Raw genomic sequence first — 24,777 nt, forward strand, 5'->3', positions numbered from 1 at the left:
TGCTGTAAAATTTCTTAATTGTTTATTAATGAAAGTTTTGAAAAACTAGATCAGACATTCCAGGGTTTTTAGGGTGTTTACAAACAGGTGCATAGCAGTCACATAGACTGTATGTTTCAGTGTTAACAATACAGACAGCTATAAAACAGGAGAGTATCACACACAGTCTGCAAGTTTGCTTCTTTCTTCAAATTGTTTGTCTACTGCAAGTGAAAGAGCCTGAAGAAATGTTGTCATTGTAACACTGGGGGCCTGAAAATAAGAGAACATCTTGTTAGACACACTACCGCAATAGGCATACATAATATTTTACATACAAATCACAGTTTTTAAAAGAGAAATATTTGACTTCCATGTAACAAAATCTTCAAAATGCTACAAAACATAAAACTCTACGTTTATTTTAAACCAGCTAACACAGCAAAGTCAAAGTCAAGCTATGCAAAGTCAACCGCTATTACTGTGGATTTGCTTCAAAAAAGGTTTTAACAAATTAATATAATTTATAAAGTGGCAGAGGGTTTTGTTCCAGCAAGACATTATCAGAGAAGCAATATCAATGTTCTGTCACAACATTTAATTAAAAGAGAATGCTGTTGGACAGGTCAATCCCACACATCTTTAATTTCATTTTAAATTATAGGCAGCACAAAATTATTTCAGTCCACAAAGCTTCAGAAACAGTGCAATTTAGCTTAAAAGGGGGGTGTAGGCCAAATCTTTTACTTCATGCAGTGTCCAAATGTCTTCCCACCTGTCCAAAACCACACTAAAATATAATTAATGTAATAAACTTACTTGAATATAAAGTGCATGTGCTAGGAAAGGAAGTTTTCTCAGGACCCGGCCGCTAAGACCTTCACTTCTTCTATAGTAAAACAGAAACAAGTACTGCTTAAATGCTAAATATCCACTCTTAAAAGAAGTGTCTTCTGTGTTTCTCCCATAAGTTGCTCTAAAAAACTCAAATCAAAATTCAGCATGGCACTTGCAGACAACCTCAGCCTATGGGAGGCTATACAGTACAGAAAAGCAAGCAAGGGTACAGAAATAGCATAGTCATATTTGCCTGCCAACGCCTACATCATGCCCTTCACGTCACTGTGCCGTATCTCATGAATTTGGGGGAATGTCTACACTGAAATGGTATACAGACATACCTTTCCATATACCCTTGGAAGGACTTGAAAATTTTGTTTTGAAGGCTGCACCTCCTGGCTACTGCTTATCTCCTTCTTCCCACCATTTACACACTGCTTCCTTTACCTCACCTACTTAATATATGTTTCCGTCTCCTCCAAGTACCTCTCTGTGTATGTAGAACCCAAACTCCTATGCCTGAGAAAACTTTCTTGCTTTTACTCCACTCCTCACTGGTTAAGATTGCATAGAGCAGAAGGAAAACAAGCTTTCCTGACTTTATGTATGTTGTTTTATTTTGTAACATAGAAACCAGCACCTTAGAAAAATATATTGTTTGATATTGCAAATATAATTTTTATTGTTTCAAGAATTGTTATGCTGAAGTGAAAGACTATTTTGCTCTACTAGCATACTCAGCAAACCACATCACTCTCCATTTATACTTCACTCCTTTCACCTTTGCTTCTGTCCACTTACATCTCGATGCTAAAAACTGACTTAGTAGATTGCAGCAAGGCATTCCAAGACACTTTCTTAGGAAGAAATAAGGCCAATGCTATTTATGCTAAACTGCATTACAATTCACCATATCCGCTGAAACCCAAGGCATCGCACTAATCCAGCCAGCGATTTGTCAAGAGGACTTCAAAGGGCACAGCAGAAACCAGAGGAATACTAAGCCAAGCTAGATCTGAGACTAAGAAATGTTGGAAAATTCTGATTATTTCTACTTTTTGTCCCCTGAAAGGTTTTGTGGTAACTTTACCAGAAAAAAATGGAGATGTCTCAGAACTCTAGCTGTATTCAACTACTTTAATACATCATTCCACAACTCATTTATATATGTATATATTACAAAAAATAAAAAGTAGAATTTCAGAATCTTACCTCGAGATTTCTTTTAGTACAAGGCTTAACCTTGACACATTATTTTCTACAAAGCCTATCATCTCTAGCTCTCTGAGTGTCAGGAGCTGCTGTCGAGGATATATTATTTGACACTAGAAAAAAGAATTATACACCGTTGTATGAAAAACTTAAATACATTCAAAATTAACTTGTGCAGTAAGAGTAGAAATATAGAGAAGGAATGAATTGTGTGCATTTTTGCTATTTAGGAAGTATGATTAAAATGTCAAGTTTATTAAAATAGGACATTTTAGAGTCTTGCTTTCAAAATATTACCTTCATCAGTTCTTCCAAGCAAGAAAGATATATTCTAAATATTGCTGCAGTGGATGGAGGTCCAATGTATTGCTTTATGTCAGCCCTGTCTACAAAGGCCATGTCAATTTTCTCCGTAATATTTGAAGTAGTCAGGATAACTACATTGGGATACCTTCAAGATAAAAGCAGACTTTTAGGTCACATGTACAATAATTATCCCCTTTGTGACTGGCAAATTGGTACATTCCTTCTTGGGACTCAAGCCATTTCACGCAACAAACAGTCACATCACTTGTCAGTCACTACTTACTACACTACTTCTGAAGCTCTTGGTCAGTAATCACCAATCTATTTCAATGCATACTCTTTCTTTCAGCTGTTTATCACGTGCGCACAGTTTCTCAAGTGTACATAGTTTTCTCTAATCCTATCTTAGCAGTGTTATATATTAACTATCTAGAGCCTACTGGCACAGTTTCTGACCCATCTCCTTGCTCAAAGAAATATTGAAAAAATGTTCTTAACCACAGCTATTTTTAGATGAAGCCTGTGAACTTTTATGTATGATTAAGCCACTTACCTTTAATTAGCAGCAAGACATGGCCAAACATGTGGCACCTTTCTTTCTGTGAACAGAGCCAAGTATGTGCAAAAAAGGGAGGAAAGTGGCAGGAATGAAACAAAAGATGGTAGGCTGAACTAAATCCAGCACACAAAGCAGACCAAGCATCATTAACGATTGCTTCTAAGCCATGTGTTGTGCAAGTCTGCTTTAGATTGACATCCAGAAGCTCTAAATTATGAACGAGTTCTCCACTGATCTTATTCTTCTCTCCAAGCAGATATCATGGCTATCTGGCCTGTATCTCTCCCTAGCTTTAAAGGAAGCATACCATCTGATTTGATTGTTCACTCAGTTACATGCTAAATATTCTGTTGGATTACTGCTATTTCTTTTCACAGTTAGCAAGAGTAACAAAGAATAATTCACTAACCAATTGGGTTTAGTATTCTAAATAGGAATTAAGATTTAGCAGGAATCAAATACCTTTTCCTTTTGCAATAATATGAGTTTACCTTTTAATCTGATCTATTTGTGTCAGTACAGCATTCACCACCCGAATAGCATCGGAAGGCTCTGTGCCAGCCTTGAAAGCACTACGGGCTGCCGTGAGGCTTTCCACCTACAAAAAACCAAACCAAAAAACAAAAAGAGACCCAAAAAAAACATCAGGGGGGAAAAAAAAAAAAAGCAAGCCCAAAAACCCCCCACCAAACCCCAAAAACAAAACATAAAGGATTGCACATTTGGACTGCTGGCAGCAAGCAAATAATCCAATGTACCTTCAGATGCTTGTGTCTGGTATCTAAAACTTCACCTTCCAAATTTTTGTTAAGTAGGAATGTACAAGGAAAGGGAAAGGAATGTCAAGGAAGTAAAGTGTAGTGAGTGAAATTCCTGACTGGAGAACGGAAGCTGTTTGTCATTTTAATTAAATTTTGGAGGCAAAGGGAGAACAAGACACACAGAATAATGAATACATTGAATTTAGAATTAGCTTCCCCATAGGAACTCCAATATAACAAAGCTAATAAGGTACATATTTACTAAGTTGCTTACACATGCAAGCCTGAAGAGAATGACAATGAACTGAACTATGGTAATGCTTTTTAGAGCTTTACAATATATGTAAGAACATAGTTAATACAAACCTAGGCTACTTTGAAGTTTAAAACAATACTCGTAAACATACAGCAGCAAAGGAAGTTCCACAAAGAAAGTTTTAGATTCATTTCCAGCTGGAATTTGCCTGCTAAATCATACTGTTTTCCTCACAAATCTCTGAAATCTGCATCAGTCAAAATTAAAATTCACTCTTCTGCACAGTTACGTAACTTAGAAAAAATCATAACTACGCTTTTATTGTTCTTTAAAAGTGAGCATTCTCTCAGGTCCCTCCCATCTGTTTGCTTTCTGCTAAATTCTATGTACATTAATGCTATTAGAATCATACCTCATCAATCAGTACAAATACAAGAGCATCTTTGTCATCAATTAACTCTTGAATCTTCTGGAACATCTTGGTTACAAGCTTGCCACTCTAGAAAGAAAACATATGCATATGTTTAACTATTTCCTTATCACACAACTTTCCATGCCTTACCATATTTAAAGATTGAAATACCTGTTTTTTAAAGTAACTTTCTAATATAGCTTCTATTTAAGTGTTCTCAAATACATTAATTATTCTGAGTAACCTTTGGTATGTATACTTATTTTATTAAACAAGCTCAACAGAAACAGTATAATTTCTAAAAGAGTCTACTTAATTAGCTGCATCAATACATACCTCAGAAAACCATTTAGAGAAAAGGCTATGGCTGTTTATCTCAATTAACTGTCCATACCTATACCTAAAGTATGAAGGGAAAAAGAAGTATCAACTCCACTGTAAATAAAAGTCAGTGATACAGCTCATTAACTTCTATATATCTCACTCGCCCCATTTCAACCCTGGAATTCTGTGAATTAGGCCCTAAAACTACTTACCCTTCAAAACATAATACCTGTTTCGAGTTTGTCATCTCCAGAAACATGTCTCACTAGAATTTTTTATATTAAATTGCTATCAGGATTCCTTCATTAGAACAAGTGCTATTTAAATATAGTTTAAGTAACAGTTACCATGCTAATGGCCTCATTCTTCTGTTCATGTACGACTTTGTTCAGTGTATCAAGAACACATATAAAAGCAAGCTCATTTACTTAGCTCTGCATGGATAGCTTTAGGACAAAATACCTCAGCCAGACATTATGCAGACCACATTTATCATAAATTCAGCTTGGCCTACAGTCAGATCCACTCCAATATTTACACCTAGTATTTTATATAACTTTTAAAATATACGTACATAAATTTGTTAAGTTGCTCTGAAGTTTAAGGCTAACTTATTACTTGTCTGATATACAGACTGACTTCTGCAGACTGTGGCATTCAGACAATCCAAGTTCAAAACAAATTGGTCACAAAAATCGCTACCTATTAAAGCCAGGCTTTCTTGAACATGAAAATATAACTAGCAGGCCCAACAGTCTGTGACTCTTTGTCCTTTAATACTCATTGATATACAAGGTGAGCACAAACAAATTAGTCTATCACCACTGGAAGTTGTTTCACATACCTGTGTATAAATAGACATTTTAAAATACATTAAAATATACTAACCAGTCTCTATCAGAATCAATTTTATTTATAGTTCATCTGGCTAGCAAAGAACTATGAACTTTAGCATTTGGCACCAGTTACTTAATATCAAGTACTAAATATCTTTGGGCTACTGCAAAAGAACAATTAACAATAGTAAACTAAAGTGAATAAAATTCCAAAAATTATCACCTGTACGACAGTCGAATTGTCAGCTTCTGAGCCAATGCTTTACAGAGAGAGGTTTTCCCAGTTCCAGGAGGGCCTGGTTTGAAATCAAATCCATAAGTTACACAGAATCTGCATCAGATTGTTAATGACATGTAACATCTTTTTAACTACTCTATTTCGCTACAGCAGTAACTGTAGAATAAAAACACAGAAGATAATGATTGTGAACACTAGAGCAGTTTTAGAAGATTGCTTACTCAGCTGCGGTCCTAGAGCTGACCTTTGAATTCACATAATTTTCAATTATTAGTATAGTTAGCATAATAGTTTGTATGCAGACACCATAAAGTTAAAATACTCAACAGCCACAGAAGTCAGGAATATCACCCTCGCATAGCTTATGATTAACAGTAATCTCAAAAATCAGTGCTATGCTTATATCTTCCTGAAACATACTTTTTCTAACATGCAAACCAGCAACACATCATGCCTAGTTTGATCAGCTGTCCACTTGCCTAGAAATGTCTACCTTGGGGCAACACAGAGAATCTTAGGAAGTATGCTGTGGGGCAAACCTTTCGGATCTGTTTTGACACACTACTGAAGAACCACACAGACTATTTCCAAATAGACAAGTACAAGCATAGTTAAACGTAGAATGAATGTATAGAAGATGATGTGTGGGTGCTAAACATGCTGATAACATCAACCAGACGACAGCACTTTCATTCAAAACCAATACTGTCATTTTAGCATAAATGTATTTTGCACTGTAACAGTTGAGGATTTCCCAGCACTAACTTCTTTGTGATTGCAATACTGAGCTCATTACTAAAATTAAATAAATCATATATTGTTAACAGTATAAGTAATCTTCCAAACAGAAATATCCTGCAGCTTCTAAACTGATAGTTATAACTCAAGTGTAATCAACACTCATAACAAACATTTCCACTATGACCTTTTTATTTATGAATGCCAGTCTTGACAACAACATTGTAATTAATCAATAGCAAGCTGCATTTTACAAGAAAATTGATTCAGTTAATCTCGTTTATGGCATAACCTACACAGTAAACTAGGACTGACTGAAGACCATGGCTTCATTGAAATAGTAATAACTAAATTAGTTATACTTGGCAATAGAACACTGTGTTAATAATATAACATACAGACTGATTTCCCAGTTTCCTCAAAAGTTTTCATAAAGCCATAACTAACAAATTTTTAATACTGCAATAGAACTGTAAAAAATATATGGCTCCTAATGCCCTCAGTATCTGCATTATTTTTTGCATTTTATAAAAAAGCAGCATCACTTAAAAATGAAAAAAAAAAAAAAACCGCAAAACCCAAAATCCAACTACTGTCCCTGCATTGTAAATTTTAGAATTTAAATTCCTGCAAAACCTACTACATGTGAACATTGATTTGATTCTGACATTAAATTTAATCTAAATCTCTATTAGAGAGAATACTTCTCTGCTTCTTTTGGATGACCTAAATTCACAAGTACAATACAAGTTTTACCAGAAGGAAAGTATAAACAGATGGCCAATTCATCTACTGGTTTAAGACAGATCGTTTTTACCGTGCAGCAAAACAACTCTGTTCCATGATATCAGGTTGCTGTCAACATTTTTGTCAGAAAATAGTAGTGTTGTCGTCACATAATCAAGTAACTAATAATAGAGGAGAAAAAGAGACACATAAATTAGAGACATCAACAAATACAATTACAAATAGAAGCAATCTTCTAATTACATCTACTATATATTCAAAGACAAAAAAAAAAAAAAAATAGGCTCATGTCTTTTAGTCATTGGAAAATTTTCTTTCCACAAAGGCTGGAAATTAATTTCCTTCCTGCCCTCAGGAAAAAAACCGTAGCATGTACTGGGCACAAAAGGACTTCCAGAACTTTTACATGAATAAATGAAATGCTTTAAGAAAGTGAAATTATTTTCATTTTCCATCATCCCACTTATAGTGTGCCTTTAAAACACAAACTGCCCAAGCACACTGAGTCAAAGACTCAAACTCCAGGTCCTGTTTAGATGTTGTACATTTGTTCAGTTTGTTGTAGTCAACCTGACAAAGCATTTCCTGTTACATTTTAGTTCCTTTCTACTGAAGCATTTTTGTCAGCTACTGTGAGGACTTTGTAGATTGGTTATCCTTTCAAATAAGGGAAGTTGCATGCACTTCCCTGAATGCTTGCTTCTCAAAATAATGCTACTTCATTTTAGAATTATCTAGAATTAGGAAGTAGAGAACTCTCTCTACAAAACGTATATGAATCTCAGGTGTGAATCTACACTGATTTTTTGCCTATAATAACACCCGATACCATATTATTTTATGTTGCTGTTACCTGTAATATGCTTTTGATGTCTATGTGTTAGTAGGACAATAGTATTCCTGCAGTATCTCACGCCCAAGATGGAGCAACTACACAACAGCAGAAAACCTGAATTTCATTCAGCATGTTTTTCAATTATTATATCAACACGGACGTTTTGAAAATTCACAGCAACCACTACAGAGTCTGTAGAACCCAACATACCCAGCTAGCTCAATGGTTTAAGAATGAACATTCATCACAATTGCTTTTACAGAAGTTAGGTAGTTCTAATTTTATTAAATTTTTAATTAAATTTTAATAAATTTTATTATTCATTAAAATAATTAAATTTTATTACTCATTAAAAGCTGCTGCTTCTAACTTCTTTCTACCAACATACACTTACAGTCAACAGTAATTAACTTGCTGTTATTTAGTACATCAGTAAGTCTAATTAAACAGTCTTGTAATTTCAGATATGATTTGGAAAGCAGTTCCATAAATTAGACAAATGTGGATGTGTTAATTGACGTTTACCTTGTAAATGAAGTAAGTACAATCATTGTAATGTTTTGCTTTACTATAGATGGTTATAAAGTCTTAAGTGAGAATACTGTATTTATGGTATTATAAATAAGCTAATAAATTAGTTATTTGTATCCAAAAACTTCAGGTAGAAGTAATTTTTCTTTTTTAACAAGCACAAAAAACATCTTAGTGAGTGCTGTCATAAAAGCAACTGAACTATGTGTGCTTTTTCCATCACAATTATTAAATTTCAGATTCCACTATTACAGTTCTACGAACTGGTAGTTATCATCGCAACCTTTGATGAATGCACAGAATTTTCAAACTAGAAAATGACCCCATAGGACTGTTTTATTTCTTCTGAGTATCTTACCAGCAGTCAAGTGCGACTGAACTCACTCTAGTCAAATCATTCAATGTGGATTTGTATGAACAGTAACAGTACTGGCTGACATTACTGCTGAACCAATGAACTACCTAGCTGCTGTCAGAAACACACAATTAAACTCCCATTACCTTCTGCCTGGCCTGTTACATGACCATTCGATATAATGGTCATAACCACTTTTGTTACATGACCATTAGCTATTGTCACAGTGGACCAATTAATGGGACAAAACCAAGTGGAAATTAGCACATCACACAATAAGTTGAATGCTTTAAGTGATTTAGTTTCCTTGGTTAGTTTACTGCAAGGTAACGAGTGTCAGTAGAAGGGGAGGACTGCAAGTACAGCTAATAGTAACACACACACACACGTCTCTTAGCAACAGCAAGCCACCAAAATTGCCTTACCATTAAAAAAAAAACCAACTAAAACAAAAAAATCCCCACACCAAAGACAACAGGTCTTTTGGGACTTTCAGAATGGAGAAATAGAGAATCAATTTCAAAGAATGCTGCATAATTTTTTTTCTAAGCCTCTCTGAAGTTATTTCTTTCCACTGATTTTCTTCTTCCCTTCTAGAAAAACATGCAATTAATGAGCCTTAAAACAAGATGCAGTATTTTAATGAAGTGGATTCCTACCCTGTTCTACAGAACATCCACAGTTTTTTCACACAGGCTGATATGTCTAAAGCAAAAGTGCAAGAGATGTTTTAAGTTGCTACCAAAACACCTCTAGCTGTTGAACTTCCAATGTCTGTAAAATAGGCCAATGCATATGAAGAAATTATTTATAATTTGTAGCATTAGCACCACTGAACCCAGCTTCACTGGGAAACTGAGGTTTTAGCAAAGCTGACTTTACAGCAGTACATATTGATGTATGTCTTAGATATGATGTTTAATCTCGAAACGTCAGCTCTGACTTCTTTTGTTAAGTGTTTCTCAAAGAAGTATGTAACTATCAAAAATTACATAGAGATTTTTTGAGCTGATGATTTCCAAATAACTTCTCCATGGGATGCAGCAAACTTCAGACAGGCTATATTTCAACTCTTCTCCTCAAGCAATTTTAATCGTTATTAATTTTCAACTTACGTGTGATTTTACTTCAGTTTCATATATAAGACTTTCCCAAAGGCCATGGAATTCAGCTGCAAAAGCAACACATTATGTACCTGTTTAGGATAAATCAATCTGGGAACTTGTAGTCTACCATTGCAGCACAAAGCAGTTTTTAAATTATTCTCAATTGAAATTAAGGATTAAGAACAAATATATGAGAGCAATTAAAATATATGGAAAAAAAAAAAAAAAGAGTTATTTTTCTCAAAATGAGAACACTAGTTTCTAACAGACAAATTCAAGAGTTTTACAACTTCTGTTTCCTCAAATAATTGTGAGGAAAAATTAATCTTCTTCATTTCTTAACATGAAAGGAAAGATTATCATTCTTTCCACCCGCAATAGGGGATGGACTCACATTTCCCCAAGATACAGAGACATGAAAAGCTGGGGCGGGAGGAGGGTTCTAAGCCCAATTTTATCATTCAGGTTTTTTTCTTTTTTTAACATTAACATGTAGAGGACAAAGAAAAAAAAAAAAAGCAACTTGTGATTTGGTTATCAATCATTTCTAGCTGCTGATTTCTAACTTTCACTAAGAAAAAAAAACAGTAAAAGACTGAACAATTATAAACCACAATAATATGGGAATAATGTCAAAGCATCAGATTGAATTCTTCCCGAAGAGGAATGTAATGGATAATTATAGGCTTTTCACGACATGCAAAAGAGCAAGAAATGTCTCAGAACAGTTCTCTTTGAGCTTAAGCTCAGATTTGTAGTTCCTCTCCCACTCACAGAATACAACTTCCCCAAGCACAAGACAGTAACAGGCAGGGCATGCTCTATTGCAGAACAAAGCCTTTTAGCCTTTCCAAGATTTTCTTTCCTTGTAATTGCTCTAGAACTTTCAGAAATATCATATAGGTACCTGCTGGTAGCACCCAGTGATTAGCTGCAATGATATCCTCATTCTCTTCTTCCAGATTTTCAGAGCTTGGTCCTTCTTCATTCAGATGAAAAATATGAAGAGAAAGACTGCCTTTGCTCAAGTCGATAGGCTAGAATAAACATAGAAAGACTTTTAACACATCGTATTTATCATTCAAACCTAATGATAACATGAAAAAGTTGCAGCTTTGGTCCACCCAGCTTTGAAGTCTACTACTTCTGTTTCAGACCTTAGTTAGGGGTGTAGGTCCAAAAACGCAGCCACCTTTTCCTGGTTATACCAGTTTGGCTACTAAAGATACTACAGCATCCTAGAACCCTTGTCTTGCTTATGCCCTTTAGCTGTCGCTAGTCTATCTACAACTAGTTCACAGGCATATGAACAGAGCTGTACATTCTTGACTGTGAATACCTGTCTGTCTTTCAGTTTCAGCTCCGTATCCACAATTGACACAGACTGCACATTGTTGTTAAGGAAACCATCATCAAATTCTGTCCACTTGTAATCACCAAACACGATGTTATGTCTGTTCAACAGCTTCAACACACTTATCCTGATATCTTCTTTCTTGGCCACACTAACAAGAAAGAAACAGCATTATTTATGGCATTGACATTTATAAGGAAGTATGAAGTAACAGAAAAGTGCTTTATTTCATACAGTAAGCCTACATGGAAAACAGCTTCCATCTCACAAAAAAAAACCCCCATACAACCTCCTCCCCATCCCCAAAACAAACCACTCTGCTTCAACTAGGAAAAACAGGAAAACTCATAACCAAACCACTCAACTAAACTTGGTACACTTAACTTGGAAGCTCTATTACGCTTTCATGTCTAAGGACAGCTGGTATCTCAGGATGGGGACATGCTATATGGAGAATTCCAGCAGAAGAGACAAAAACTACAGAAAAAAGGAACATCATTTTAAGATTTCAGAAAGGCTTTAACTTGATTTTGCAATTTTGGTGATGAATTCCCAGTGTGGATTCACAGATCCTTGTCTTTTAATTCTGACAAAATGAGCAGTGGATATTTTACACCTTGACGTTAGCAACATATTCGATACACTCTCCCGTATTATCCAGATAGCCAAATTGATAAGCTAACAACTAGATAATGGACAAAGTGGCTGAACTGTCCAGCTCAAAAGGCTGTGATTAGAAGTACAAAGACTAAGCAGACCTGCCAGCACATCAGGTAGGGCAGCCCTGGCAGTATTGGCACCCACACTGTTTTTACATCTTCATTTACACCATGGGCAATGGGAATGGAAGCAACTGCAGCAAGTTTATGGATAACATCAAAATAGGAAAAACTCTCAGTATGCTGGAGAGCAGGGCTACCAATCAAGGGACCTCTACAGGTTGAAGATATGGTTTGACAAGAATCTCTTGAAGTTCAACAAAAGTAAACGTTAAACCCTGTCCCTCCATCTAATGCCCAGTAAACAGTACAGACCAGAGTCCAACTAGATAAAAAGCAGCTTTGCAGAAAAAGGACTGAGGGGTACTTGGTGGACAAAGTGGCAATGAGTCATGTGCTCTTACAATAAGAGACAACCTTATTTTAGGCTGTGCACAAACATTAGGACAAGAGATTCTTTCAGTCTACTAGTCACTTGTGAGACCACATCTGAAATACTGTGTGCGGTTTTAGGCTGTACAAAAGCAAATGCAGAATACGACTTGATTAGGAGACTGGACAACATGACACACAAGTTGAAGCTGAGAAATGGGTTTGTTCAACTGTAGGAAGAGACACCTGTGTGGAAATTTATGGTAAAGTATAGAGAAGGCAGAGCAGAGTGCTGTGCACAGCACAAGGTCAAAATTCGACAGGACACAAACTTCAACAAGTAAAGATCTGACTGGAGACCTGTTTGATTTCTGAAGAACTTCCACATGTACTGGAATGTTGTCACACACATTTGGGAGCGCTTGCTTCAATTCCCCAGCGACTTCATCCATTTCTTCGCTCCTGGAGGAGAGCAATACCAAAGAGAAGCAGACTTTCAGCAACCGTTATATGCCAACGGCACCACCAGTCCTTCCCGGCACGGGAGACACCGAGCCCCGTCTCCGTGCAAGCCGCCCATCGCGGGGACCGACATTTCCCTTCCTCCCTCTGGAAACCACGCCGCCAGGCAGCGAGGACTACCGGCCCCCTCCTTCCCTCACGGACCTCCACGGTGGGGACAGGAAATCACCTCACGCCAGACACAGCCTCAGGAACGGCACGCTGCAACTGGGAAAAACAGGTCTGACAGGGGAGCGGAGCGGCCGGGTAGCTCCTCTGCTCCCTCAGCACTCTGACTGCTGCGAGAGCTGCGCCTCCACCACGCAGAGAACGGAAAACACCCCCGTCAAGACCGAAAAGAACCTGAAGCACCAGAGCACCGCTACCGCCCTTTCATAAAAGGCGGGCTAGCGAGACGCAGTCCGGCCCTTCCCCCATGACCTGGATCTTCCTCCGCGACAGGCGGAATGAGTTCTTCTGCCCTGAGTGCTTCCGGTGGGGGGGCTAACGGGAGGCCGCGCTTAGAGGGGCCGTTTTTGCCATGGGGAAGAAGCACAAGAAACACAAAGCCGAGAAGGCGGAATGGCGCTCGGCTTCCGCCACCGCGTACAGCGGTAAGAACAGGGAGCTGTACAGAGTTGGTGGGGGAGGGGGAGCTCTTTGTACTTGTGGACGCGTCTACTGGCGGCAGGACCCGGCATCCCTTCGTGGGCTGGGCTGGACAGGAGCGCCGGGAGGGAAAGGCCCTTATCTGGGTGCTTGAGGCGCTGGGGACGGGAGACCGCCCCGGGGCCAGCCCGCTGATGCTGTCCTGTAGTCGGGAATGGTGGGGAGCAGGGCGGTCGCGCGGGGCGGCGATGAAGGGAAGTGGCGTGTTGTGGGGTTCCTGGCCGACCGGGAATGGGAGAAGTGAAGTGGGTGGTGGTCTGAAGGAGGTGGGTTGTTGCTGTGTATCATGCGAAGGTGTCTCGGGAGGGACACGGGGATTGTGGAGCGAGCACTGGGGCGCTGCTGTGGTGGGTTTTGAGACCAGGCGTCTTCGTCGTTCGAATGGCTGTTCTTGATGGATTCCGGTTATTGCACTTCTTGAGTGATGCTTGGTTTCACCTTACTCTGACAAGGATCTTGAGATGGTTTTGGGGAAAGCCGAGGGGTTAGTTCCTTATGTATTACCGGTTTGTGGAAAATCATGATGTAGGATGTGCTGAACAACTGTTTTTTAACTTTGATTTGTCAGTCTTAAGTAGTATTTTTCTCTTCAAATGCATTGCATATATTTTCAGCCTTCAGCAAATTATCGTAAAGAGCATTTCTAGAGGAAGCATCAATAATTACGTTGTGCTGTCATTTCCATGTGCATTTATGAAATGTTTTACTTTTTCTTCATTTAGATTATGTGGATAAGCCTTTGGAAAAACCTTTAAAGCTGGTGCTTAAAGTTGGAGGAAGTGAAGTGACTGAACTTTCTGGGTCAGGGCATGATTCTAGTTACTATGATGACCGATCAGATCACGAGCGAGAACGACATAAAGAAAAGAAGAAAAAAAAGAAAAAAAAGTCTGAGAAGGAAAAAGAAAAGCATCTAGATGATGAGGAAAGAAGAAAGAGAAAGGTAAGCTGTGAGTTTTAGAATTCAGACTTGCCAGTCGTCTTCATGCTTGCTTATCAGATCTAAAATCTGGCACAGAGTACCATTTGATTCACTGTTGCAAGAAACTTATTGTTTGGAGACAGCACTTCACAAATGTAGAAAATCCCTGTGTATGTGTTGGTGTATTTCTCCTATTTGAAAGAGATGTTCCTGTGATGATTTCTTGAACAAAGTAAAAGCTTGTTGCTTGTAACTGCTTGTTTTTCTTATCCATTTGTTTTGTCTGTAGGTATGAATACTTCTGGGTTTAAGTTAGATTGCAGCCAGGTCAGAAACATGTTTTGCTACCTTTCAGGAGGGTATTTTCAGTTTTTAAACCTAGATTGCATTTCTGTTTCTGAGATATACCAAGTTATTGAACATTGGAATTGATACGTTTACTCAAAACAGTTTTCTGAAATGTGATCTGTTGATTACTGTGGTACAATAGTTTTGTTGTCTCTTGTTTAGAATAACCTGCATGCTAAGCTTTGTGGCTTTGTTAGTAGCAAATGGTGTGGTCACCTTTTTGTTGTGTGTGTTGAACCTTTAGGAGTAGAAATTGAAATCAGCAAGGCAGTGTTAATGGTACAGTTACCTGTACAATTTCATATTAATAGTATTTCTTCTATGTACTAATGATTCTCTGACATCTCTGCTTTTTCAATTATCTTCAGTCCTGTAGTTTTATTATTCTTGTAAGACAGTTTTCTGGTACTACTTTGTATGTGTGTATGGCTAAACTCTGTCATTTTGAATTGATTTGTTAGGCTTGTGCTTCTTCAAAGTGATATCTCTTTGTAGCATCATTCAGAAGCTTTTGAATACAGGGCAGATGGGGCAAGATTTTCATTGTACAAACATTTTTCGAATGTTTCAGCTAAGAGGATGACACTTGAAATGTAGCAAAATAACTGCCTTTAATACAAGATCTTGCAGCATCAAATTAATTATTTGTCTTGCCTTTGCTAAATTGGGGTGGAGGAGGCATGTTTAGATTTTTTTTCTCCCAGAACTTCATTATTAGTGCATGCAAAAGAAGCTAGCGGATAGATAAGTAACAGAACTGTAGTCTAAGCATGGTTAATGAAAGTGTGCTTTTCTGTGTGAGCATGAATAATGACTGTAAGATTATAGGAATGACTAAGGCATGTGTTTGCTTTGAAGTTCAGGAAGAGATCATTAATTGCTACCACTGTCACAGAGGATTTCTTATGGTTATTTGCAGGCTTCCTAATTGATCATGCACTTTATTGATTGCTGTTTAATGCACCAGACCACAAAAACACATTGATCATAGCAGAGCTACACAGGCTGATCTTTACTGAATAGTAAATTATACTTCCTTTACCCTCTGAGATAGCTTATCATAATGCAATTTTACATACAAATAGCTTCAGAGTTTTAACATTCTTTTCAGTAAAAGAACAGTAACAAATGATAGAACAATAGTATATTAAATGCAAAGCAAAAGGTAAACAGTATTAGTTTTAATTGGAGAAGAAAATTGAAAAAGTGACAGTGAAAATGTACACGCTCTTATTTAAACCATATTATGGCTCAGATATAGAATGAGTGTTCCAAATGAAAAATCACTCTCTTACCTTTTGGCATGTGGGATTGCACATTCCAAGTACATTCTTCTAAAATCCGTCTTCTTCCTGCTATGCTAGGAAGAGAAAAAGAGGAAAAGGGAGAAAGAACAGTGCGACACTGAAGGAGAAACTGATGACTTTGATCCTGGCAAAAAAGTGGAGGTTGAACCTCCTCCAGATCGTCCTGTCAGAGCATGCAGAACTCAGCCAGGTGAGCAGCAAGAAAAATTAAATCATCTTGTGTGTTTTTAAAAGCATGCACAACATAACTTTTTTCAGAGATACCAAAATGTAAAATTTCCATGAGGATCTGCAGAAATCTAGAGACTTTATTTTTTCCAACATTGAGACCTTTCAGCTATCTGTAAAGTCAATATTCCTCTTGGTGCTTCTGGGTTTCAGTAAGTTTATTTTCATGTGACTAAACTTGCCACTGGCTTCTACTACTTGGTAGAATAAAGCTAGTATAAAAGTATTATTGCGTGTAGTGTCCCCCCTAATTCCTTCTCCATAGCATTTCCTCAGCATTTACAGAACAATGGTCAGAATGTCTGAAACCAAGTTTTCATAAAATCATAGAATGGCTTAAGTTGTAAGGGACCTTAAAGATCATTCAGTTCCAACCCCCCTGCCATGGGCAGGGGCAGCTTCCACTAGACCAGGTTGCTCAAAACCCTGTCCAACCTGGCCTTGAACACTTCCTTGAACCACAGCTTCTCCTGTGTCTTACCACCCTTATAGTGAATAATTTTTTCCTGTATCTATCTGACCTAAATCTCTCCTCTGTCAGCTTAAAGCCATTCACCTTGTCCTGTCTCTACCTGCCCTTGCCAAAAAGCCCTCTCCAGATTTCTTGTTGGCCCCCTTTAGGCACTGGAAGCTGCTCTAAGGTCTCCCCAGAGCCTTCTCTTCTCCAGGCTGAATAAGCCCAACTCAGCCTGTCTCCTCAGGAGAGGTGCTGGATTTGCTTGAGCAAGTCCATATCCTTCTTATATTGGGGGCCCCAAAGCTGGATGCAGGACTGCAGGGGGGGGTGTCTCACCAGAGTGGAGTAGAAGGGCAGAATCCCCTACCTCAACCTGCTGGTCATGCTGCTGGTGATGCAGCCCAGGACACGGTTGGTTTCTGGGCTGCAAGCGCTCTCTGCTGGGTCATGGTGAGGTTCTCATCAGTGAACTCCCCAAGTCCTTCTCCTTAGGGCTGCTCTCAATCCAGTCTCCACTGACCCTGTATTTGTGCTTGGAATTGCCCTGACCTGTGTGCAGGACCTTGCACTTGGCCTTCTTGAACTTTGAGAGGTTTGCAGGGGGCCCACCTTCTCTAGCCTGTCCAGGTCCCTCTGGATGACATCCCTTCCCTCAGCATGTCTGCTACACCGCACAGCTCAGTGGTGGTGTCAGACTTGCTGAGGGTGCGCTCAATCCCACTGTTCATGTTGCCAACAAAGATATTAAAACAGCAGTGGTCACAATACCAACCCCTGAGGTACACCACCCTTCACTGGTCTCCACTCAGACATTGAGCTATTGACCACAAGTCTTTGAGTCGGACCATCTGGCCAGATCCTTATCCACTGAGCGATACATCCATCAAATCTGTGCCTCTCCAATTTAGAGACAAGGATGTCATGTGGGACAGTGTCAAATGCCCTGCACAAATCCAGTTAGATGACATCAGTCACGAACACCATGACCCCATCATAGAAGGCTACCAAATTTGTCAGGCACGATTTGCCTTTTTCCCCTTTTCCTGGAAAAGGAACTTAGTAGCAAAAATTTTTGTCTTCAGGAGTGTTGTGTGTCTTGTCTTTGGAACATTGCCCATTAACTGGTCAGGTAATTTATTGAAGAAATTTCTATTTATGCCTGCACATTAAATTGAGGAATGATGTCCATCAGCTGTCAAGGTGACCTAATAGGGGTAACTGAAATTTTCTGGTCAAACCTTTACGTCTCCGAGTAGTCTGGAGCCTGACAAGCTAAAAACTGATCTCTATATTCATAAGGCTTCTATTTTCACCTGCTTGGAAAATGCCATTCCAAAGCATATAAATGACGTTACCTGTTCTGGTTAAAAAGGCACATATCTCTTCATTAGCATGAGAAGAGCTGGAGTTTCAATTCTAGATTTCAGCATGCTGCTGCTTAATTTTTTCAAACTTCACATTAAAGCCAGTCTCTCTGAAGTACGTTCATGGAATAGGTAATTAACTTGTAGTGTTTACTGTTTGATCTGTATGGAAGTGAAATGATAATCAGTATTTCTCTTGCCAGCGATTTGTCACTCTTTTTGACCAAAAAGATTTAGAGAAGCTAATTGCATGGGTATTATGGTAAAGAAACCATTAAAATTGCATGGATAACATGCTGTAAGAATGTGAATTTCCCAACTGCAGTATTTGAGCAACCAAGTTTCATTTTTCCTGTAAAAACAGGAAAACTTTCACCTTAATAAAACTTTTCACTTTAATAAAAACTTTCACCTTAATATATTTTCTTACAGCTACTAGATAGCATTGCATCTGATTTAATATCTGCTAGTTTTTATTGGGATTTAAACTCAGTAGGTAGTAGAGGAGAAGAAATAGTTACTGCATGTTTAGAAGTCTGATTTACTTCTGCTCTTAAATCCATGTCTCACTGACCTTCAGATCAGTGCAAGCTGTACTTGTAGTTAAGATTTTCTCTCTGGTATTTCTATTTTTAAATAAATATATATACCTATATTCTGTTTCATTGTACTTATCTGTGTTTCTGTCTCAAACTGCAGCTGAAAATGAGAGCACACCAATCCAGCAATTACTAGAACACTTCCTTCGCCAGCTTCAAAGGTAGTAAGTGTATCTTCAGCTGTGTCAACGATGTCTAATGCATAATTATATCTGTTACCTTACAACTTCTTATCCTGGTTTTCTGTTTGAAAATAGCACCTAAAGACTGGCTGTAATATGTTTGGTAATCTTTGCAACCATATCAAACCTGCCATTTTTAAAGATTAGTTGAGAAAAATTGTTACCATGTATGCAATTCTGGCTTTTGGTGGAGAAGTGTTTTGGGCAGAGGATATGTTGCCATTATAAATTTATTAAATATTAATGGCTTACTTTAGGAATTTAAAAACAGTTATGAATTTTAATAGTTTAAAAGATTGAACTCTTCTTATGAAATTTTGTTATTCTGTGTCCTCTGTCAAATACCAAAGCAAGTTTATACCTGCTTACTTGATTAAGTTGGAGAATATGAAACATTGTAGTTATTTTTAGAGGACCTCATGAACAAGAAGAGTTTATTACTCAGTGAAGACAAAAGACCCATTTGAGACACAGAAAGATGCAAGAAATAATTAATTCAAGAACTAGCTGAGTCTCTTTCAAAAAAAGTCTACATATGTGTAGTCAAAATTCTTTCCCATATCAGGAAAATTTGCAAATCTGCCTCTGTTTTATGAGAGTGCTTTTAGTGTGTGATTTGCTGGGGTTTTTTTTTTTTTTGTTTTTTTAAGTAGTACTATTCCTTTTATACCATTAATGCAGTATAAAAACAATGATCATTTTGTTTGCTGATCTAAATCTAAATGTATTGTTTTTATTTTTAGGAAAGATCCTCATGGGTTTTTTGCTTTTCCAGTCACGGATGCCATTGCTCCTGGATATTCTATGATAATAAAGCACCCCATGGATTTTGGTACAATGAAGGAAAAAATTGCAGCAAATGAATACAAATCAGTCACTGAATTCAAGGTAAATTCATAGAGACTAGTTATTTCAGAGCTCTTTAATAAGAAACTGAAGATTCTTTTTAGCTGTAGCAGCCTTTCTTACATTAATTATTTTAATGTCAATTTTTTCAGAGCTGAGCGCTTTATAAAAAATAATTGTGTGTGTTAGAATTGGTTTCTTGCTTTGTTTTTCACTGAGGAAGCTCTGTATTTGTCAGATTCTACTAGAGTCTACTGCACATTACTGTGAAAACCAAGGACATGCTCTAAGGTTCTATAGAATTCATTAAAGAACCTGGAGCTCTTTGTTTTGGTGTTTCTTTACTGTTTTTGGAATGGAGGGTAGGGTTTTGGTTCAGTTTTGTTGTTTATTTGGTCTGTTTTTTTTATTTAGACCTGATTAGGGTGATTAAATGTCAGTTTTGACTTGTCTGCAAGAAAACTGTGGATATACTGAAGCATTTTGTGTAAGATTCAATAATAACTACGTATTTTTTATCTTTAACTATCCTGTTTTCCATATAATTTCATTTGGAATGATCTTTTGGCAGAAACTTACCTGGCAGGTTTATTGGCAACTTGCCTCGGCTGTTTTGTGTATTGCTATTGCTGTAAAGCTTTATCAGATGCATTGTGGTTTTACAGACAGTGCAGTAAGAAATCTCTGATGGTATTGCAAGCTGCTGGAAGGAAAGGAGGGGTTTTTAACTAGTTCATGGAGTTCTGTTTGCTGCCTTCAGTATTACTGCTTTCTAGAGTGGTGTTTATATAGCAATAGACTTGGCAGAGAGCATTGGCTTGCTTATCAGGGTTAATTTCTTCTTTTGAAAGGTCCAGCAAGGTGAGCAAAGAATGGCTTATATTTCCTATGGGTGCTTTGATTATTCTGTTTTGTTGTGTATGCTTTATTTTTCAAAAAAGGTATAGAGATTCATAGGAAATAGTAAAGAAGGATTCATAATAGCATTGCCACTAGCAGTGCCTTCAGGTCTCTAAATTCTAATGGCTTGCTGGATTGTCTCATTCATAAACTTAAAAAGGAATTGTGAATGAGAGCTCTGTGGCTCTACTTAGTTACAGATATGGTTGCAATATTGAAACTGGGGAGGTAGCAACCTAAAAAAATGAAAATTGCAGTATTGCTTAGACTGACAGGTTCTGTTTCTTTTGAAGGACTTGATTTCTGATGATATTCTGAGGAGCAATGAAATGGTTAATAGAAGTATGTCCACCCTACAGTGACAAAGACATATATGTAAACCTATTATGCTTTTGCCTTTATAATTCTATATAATAAAGAAATGAAGTTTATGGGTTTTTAACCTCTAAGACAAAGCCTGCTCAAAGGGTTATCTTTCATTTATAATGCATGTATTATAACTAGCTGAGCCTAGTCGCAAGCTAATAAATAATCTGTCTAAGAGCAGGATCCACAAGAACCATTTGCTGTATTTAGAAGAGGCGAAATTACTGCAGAGAACTCATCAGTTTTGCTGCCAAAAAATGGTCCTCTTCGAAGTTGGGAATGCAAAAGACTGTCTTTTTCTGCAGCATTTCATAGGCCACCACTAGATTTATAGCTCACGTGGGCTTCTTTGTCTGCTGCTTGGTTCATAGTTTCCTCCTCCATGTCACCTTCTCAATTTCTGGTTTTGTGATGGTCTCATTAAGCAAAGGCAGATGGCTTAAATGCCATAGAAAGTCACAGACTGCCAATTTAAACTATGTTCACTTACCTGCTTAGTGTGGGCTTGATGACAACTACTAAATGATTGGGAAAGCACTGCTCTGACATCTCCGTGTGGAAACAGGAAATAAACCAATTTTTGGGTGGTTTTTTTTTGCAGAATCTGGTCAGAATTGCAGTAGGGCAAGGTTATTTTTTGTAAATGTTGGGTGCCAGAAAAAGTCTGTAGAAATACGTCTATGTCCAGCCACAATAGTAACCTTAAAATATCTTAGTCTCAGCAAATCTACTCACTGGTCTGAAAACTGAGTGGGTTAACTTATCAAAAAGCATACCATTTGTTTGCATACACTTTTACACATAATCAATTATTTTTAAAATATAATGGACCCCTGCACAAAACAAACTAGCATTTGTGTTTACAGAATGAATGAAACCTGATTGCTTGAACTATCATCGTTTAAACATTAAAAAATTATCAAGAGAGAAAAATATATTCTGAATCGGTCACCGGTTGAATTTGTTAGGATCCAGTTTGTGAAGTGCCTGGAAAGACCAGTGTGTGATTCTTGGTTATTGATTTGCCAACTTCAGAAATTTTCAGAGGCATATAATAATGTCTTTTTAATTCAGTGTTTCATAGAGCTTCTAATAATATTTTATATGGTATTTTCTATGAGTAGCATATAACTAGGAAAAAAAGCACCCAAATTTTTTGATTCTGTTTACAGTGGAGTGTGTTGTACTTCTGTTTTGGGAACTTGCATTAGTAAAAATTAGTTGACGTTATGTCTCATGGATAACCATTCAAAGGAGAAGACAAAATCAAGCTTGGCCGTTCTTATGCTTTGAAGTTGTTTTTTTTTTGTTGTTTTTGTTTTAGTGCAAGTGACTGAAAAAGTGGTCAGATTACTAGAACTAAAATTTTATGTAAGATGTTTTGTATCTTTCTGAGAATTTTGTATTTCTCAAGTCTATTCTGATTCAGAAGGTGGCAAAACTAACAAAAAGTACTTACGTAGGTGCCTCAGCCCTTTTATAAATTTTTCCGCTGTCCATTTGCATAAGGAAGAAATGTTACATTTGTCATTTGGGGAAAAGTAAAGTATTCTTTTTTAAAACCAAAAAGCCAATTCCAAACAAAACTTGAAGAAGCAAAAAGGGCTCAAATCTTTGGCTTGTGTTTACTCCATGAGGCTTCTGCTAAAATGTTACTTTGTTCGTCACAGAGCTGCCATGATGGAATAGTATCTTCCAGTCCTTTACAAAAGGAGTTCAGAATTTTAACAGTTCTTTTGTTTTGTGTTTTACAGGCAGATTTTAAACTGATGTGTGATAATGCAATGACTTACAACAGACCAGATACTGTTTACTACAAACTAGCCAAGAAGATACTGCACACAGGCTTTAAGATGATGAGCAAAGTAAGAGACCTTTTAAAAACAAAAAGCAGAAACTCTTTGCAGGTTTTTTTGCCATACTTGAAAGGATCGATTAATTACAAAGATAAATGTTATTTCATCTATCTGTGATAAATTATAGCAGTGCCTGTCGGGGCTGCTATATTTAAATGCTTGGTAGCATTCTTGTTGTAACCACACGCATATTTCTCAACTTTATCTGCACCAGTGAAGTCTGAGGGAGTTTTTTCCACTGGCTTCAGTGGAAGCAATTAGGATCCATGTATATAAACCTCAAGTGTTAAATACTGTTTCTGGCTGAAATTTTAAAAACAAGATCTCATTTATGTTTTATTTCTGAATAAACAGAAACCTTTTTTGAAGGTGGTGGGTGTAGGGGAGGTTTTGGGAGTTTTACAGATGTGTAAGTGCAAATGTTTTTTACTCAAATACAGTTGTTGGCTTGTGAAATGAAATTATTTTGGTGAGCTGCTCTGTGTGTGTGTGTGTATGTGCATGCATGTATTGCAGTTATGGTAAGTTTTGTGTAAAATAGGCAGTTGTCTTTGCATATGCAGTTTTTTTTGTTTTTGTTTCTCTCTTGATAGTTGGGCTGCAGAAATTCTGATGCCATGCTACCATGACCAAATCATGTTGCATCGCCATTGGAAACGAGGCATTAAGAACAAAATAAGGCCATGGCCATTCCCATCCCATCCCATTATCATAGCATCTTGGCTATGAGGGAAAGGTTAAGTCCCTGCCGCTCTGTCCTTTCTGATTCTAGGAACGGCTGTTAGCTTTGAAGCGCAGCATGTCGTTTATGCAGGACATGGATTTTTCTCAGCAGGCAGCTCTTTTGGGTGATGAAGACACAGCAGTTGAGGAACCTGTCCCTGAAGTTGTTCCTGTACAAGCAGAGACTACCAAGAAATCCAAAAAGCAAAATAAAGAAGTTATTAGGTAAAGGTTTTAATGGGCATGCTTACTGGCTGTTGCAGCTTTTGTAATACTAGATAGCAGCAAAGAAGTGAGGGAAAATAAATTACTTTCAGCCTTTCTCCTTGTGGTCCATAGGATAAATGGGCAATTTTATTGTATTTTAATACAGTGATTCCCAACTTGAAACAAACAGTTCAAAGAATGACTACATATTCTTTTAAACACAGTCGAGATATAGATAGATAGATATAGATATTGATATTTTCATCCTTCTTTATGTTAAAAAAGTAGTTTCTTCTCATGAAGGCTTGAAATGTTCTTTTTTTTTTTTTTTAACACAGCCATAAATACCTTCTGCATTTTTGTGTCATGTCCCTCCTCTCTCCCCCCTCCCCCCCCCCTTTTCCCCCCCCCAAAAAATGATGGACTGTATCAAAATCAGGATCTTTCTGGGAGGGCAAAGTGGCTCCCAATCAGTAAATTATTTTATTTAACTTTTTTTTTTTTTTTTGGCCGGATATAGAGGTAAAGGAAGTTATTTTTAGAGCAGATGATAATATGTTCCCAATGAAATCTTAAGCTTCTTTGTAAAATACAATGCTAATGCAATAGCTATCTTCCAGCTCATAGGCATCCCTGTGTCAAAGTTGTGTTTTTTACAGCTAAAATCTAATTTAAAGGATTTTATTTTCTATTTTTGAGATTTTAGCAGAAGCTGTGATTTAGAAGAACATCATGTTGTTCAGTGTTCTTGCACAGACTTCCTAGGATAGATGTTGAATTTAAATTGTAGGGCATTATATCAACTGGAACTTTATGAAAATA

At 37.4% G+C, this 24,777-nt stretch overlaps 2 protein-coding genes across 10 annotated transcripts in view; one reads left to right on the plus strand and one right to left on the minus strand.

Annotated features, from left to right (window-relative positions):
• Positions 1–13,446, minus strand: TRIP13 (thyroid hormone receptor interactor 13). Of its 2 annotated transcripts, none has more exons than XM_030487350.1 (14): positions 13,172–13,446; positions 12,841–12,942; positions 11,375–11,540; positions 10,943–11,072; positions 10,045–10,100; positions 7,279–7,369; positions 5,709–5,781; positions 4,662–4,725; positions 4,326–4,412; positions 3,388–3,494; positions 2,329–2,482; positions 2,032–2,144; positions 799–868; positions 1–252 (listed from the first exon to the last, which is right to left on the minus strand). In XM_030487350.1, the coding sequence occupies exons 2-14, from the start codon at positions 12,930–12,932 to the stop codon at positions 157–159; spliced, it is 1,299 nt and encodes a 432-aa protein (XP_030343210.1). In that variant the 5' UTR covers positions 12,933–12,942; positions 13,172–13,446; the 3' UTR covers positions 1–156. The 2 variants fall into 2 exon arrangements, with proteins under 2 accessions (XP_030343210.1, XP_030343295.1); XM_030487435.1 differs by having other exon boundaries at positions 13,147–13,230.
• Positions 13,427–24,777, plus strand: part of BRD9 (bromodomain containing 9) — a 25,928-nt gene continuing 14,577 nt past the window's right edge. For 3 of the 8 annotated variants that reach the window (XM_030486504.1, XM_030486597.1, XM_030486971.2), the window contains exons 1-7: positions 13,427–13,595; positions 14,373–14,593; positions 16,285–16,417; positions 18,976–19,036; positions 19,801–19,945; positions 22,924–23,034; positions 23,798–23,973. In XM_030486504.1, coding sequence (XP_030342364.1) covers positions 13,523–13,595; positions 14,373–14,593; positions 16,285–16,417; positions 18,976–19,036; positions 19,801–19,945; positions 22,924–23,034; positions 23,798–23,973 — 920 coding nt within the window. In that variant the 5' untranslated portion in view covers positions 13,427–13,522. The remainder of the gene's footprint in view (positions 13,596–14,372; positions 14,594–16,284; positions 16,418–18,975; positions 19,037–19,800; positions 19,946–22,923; positions 23,035–23,797; positions 23,974–24,777) is intronic. The other 5 variants (XM_030486693.1, XM_030486882.1, XM_030487058.1 and 2 more) reach the window with 2 other exon arrangements.

Source organism: Strigops habroptila, chromosome 1 (genome assembly GCF_004027225.2).
Source record: "Strigops habroptila isolate Jane chromosome 1, bStrHab1.2.pri, whole genome shotgun sequence".
NCBI classification, from domain to species: Eukaryota; Metazoa; Chordata; class Aves; order Psittaciformes; family Psittacidae; genus Strigops; species Strigops habroptila.

Excerpts from the sequence above, each read along its gene's own strand:
- TRIP13 (XM_030487350.1), bottom strand. The coding sequence starts at position 12,932 with ATGGATGAAGTCGCTGGGGAATTGAAGCAAGCGCTCCCAAATGTGTGT. Across the intron at positions 11,541-12,840 it reads GTTCTTCAGAAATCAAACAG|TGTGGCCAAGAAAGAAGATA; the intron begins GTCTCCAGTCAG and ends CTTTCTTGTTAG. Across the intron at positions 869-2,031 it reads GTACTAAAAGAAATCTCGAG|AAGAAGTGAAGGTCTTAGCG; the intron begins GTAAGATTCTGA and ends GTTTTACTATAG.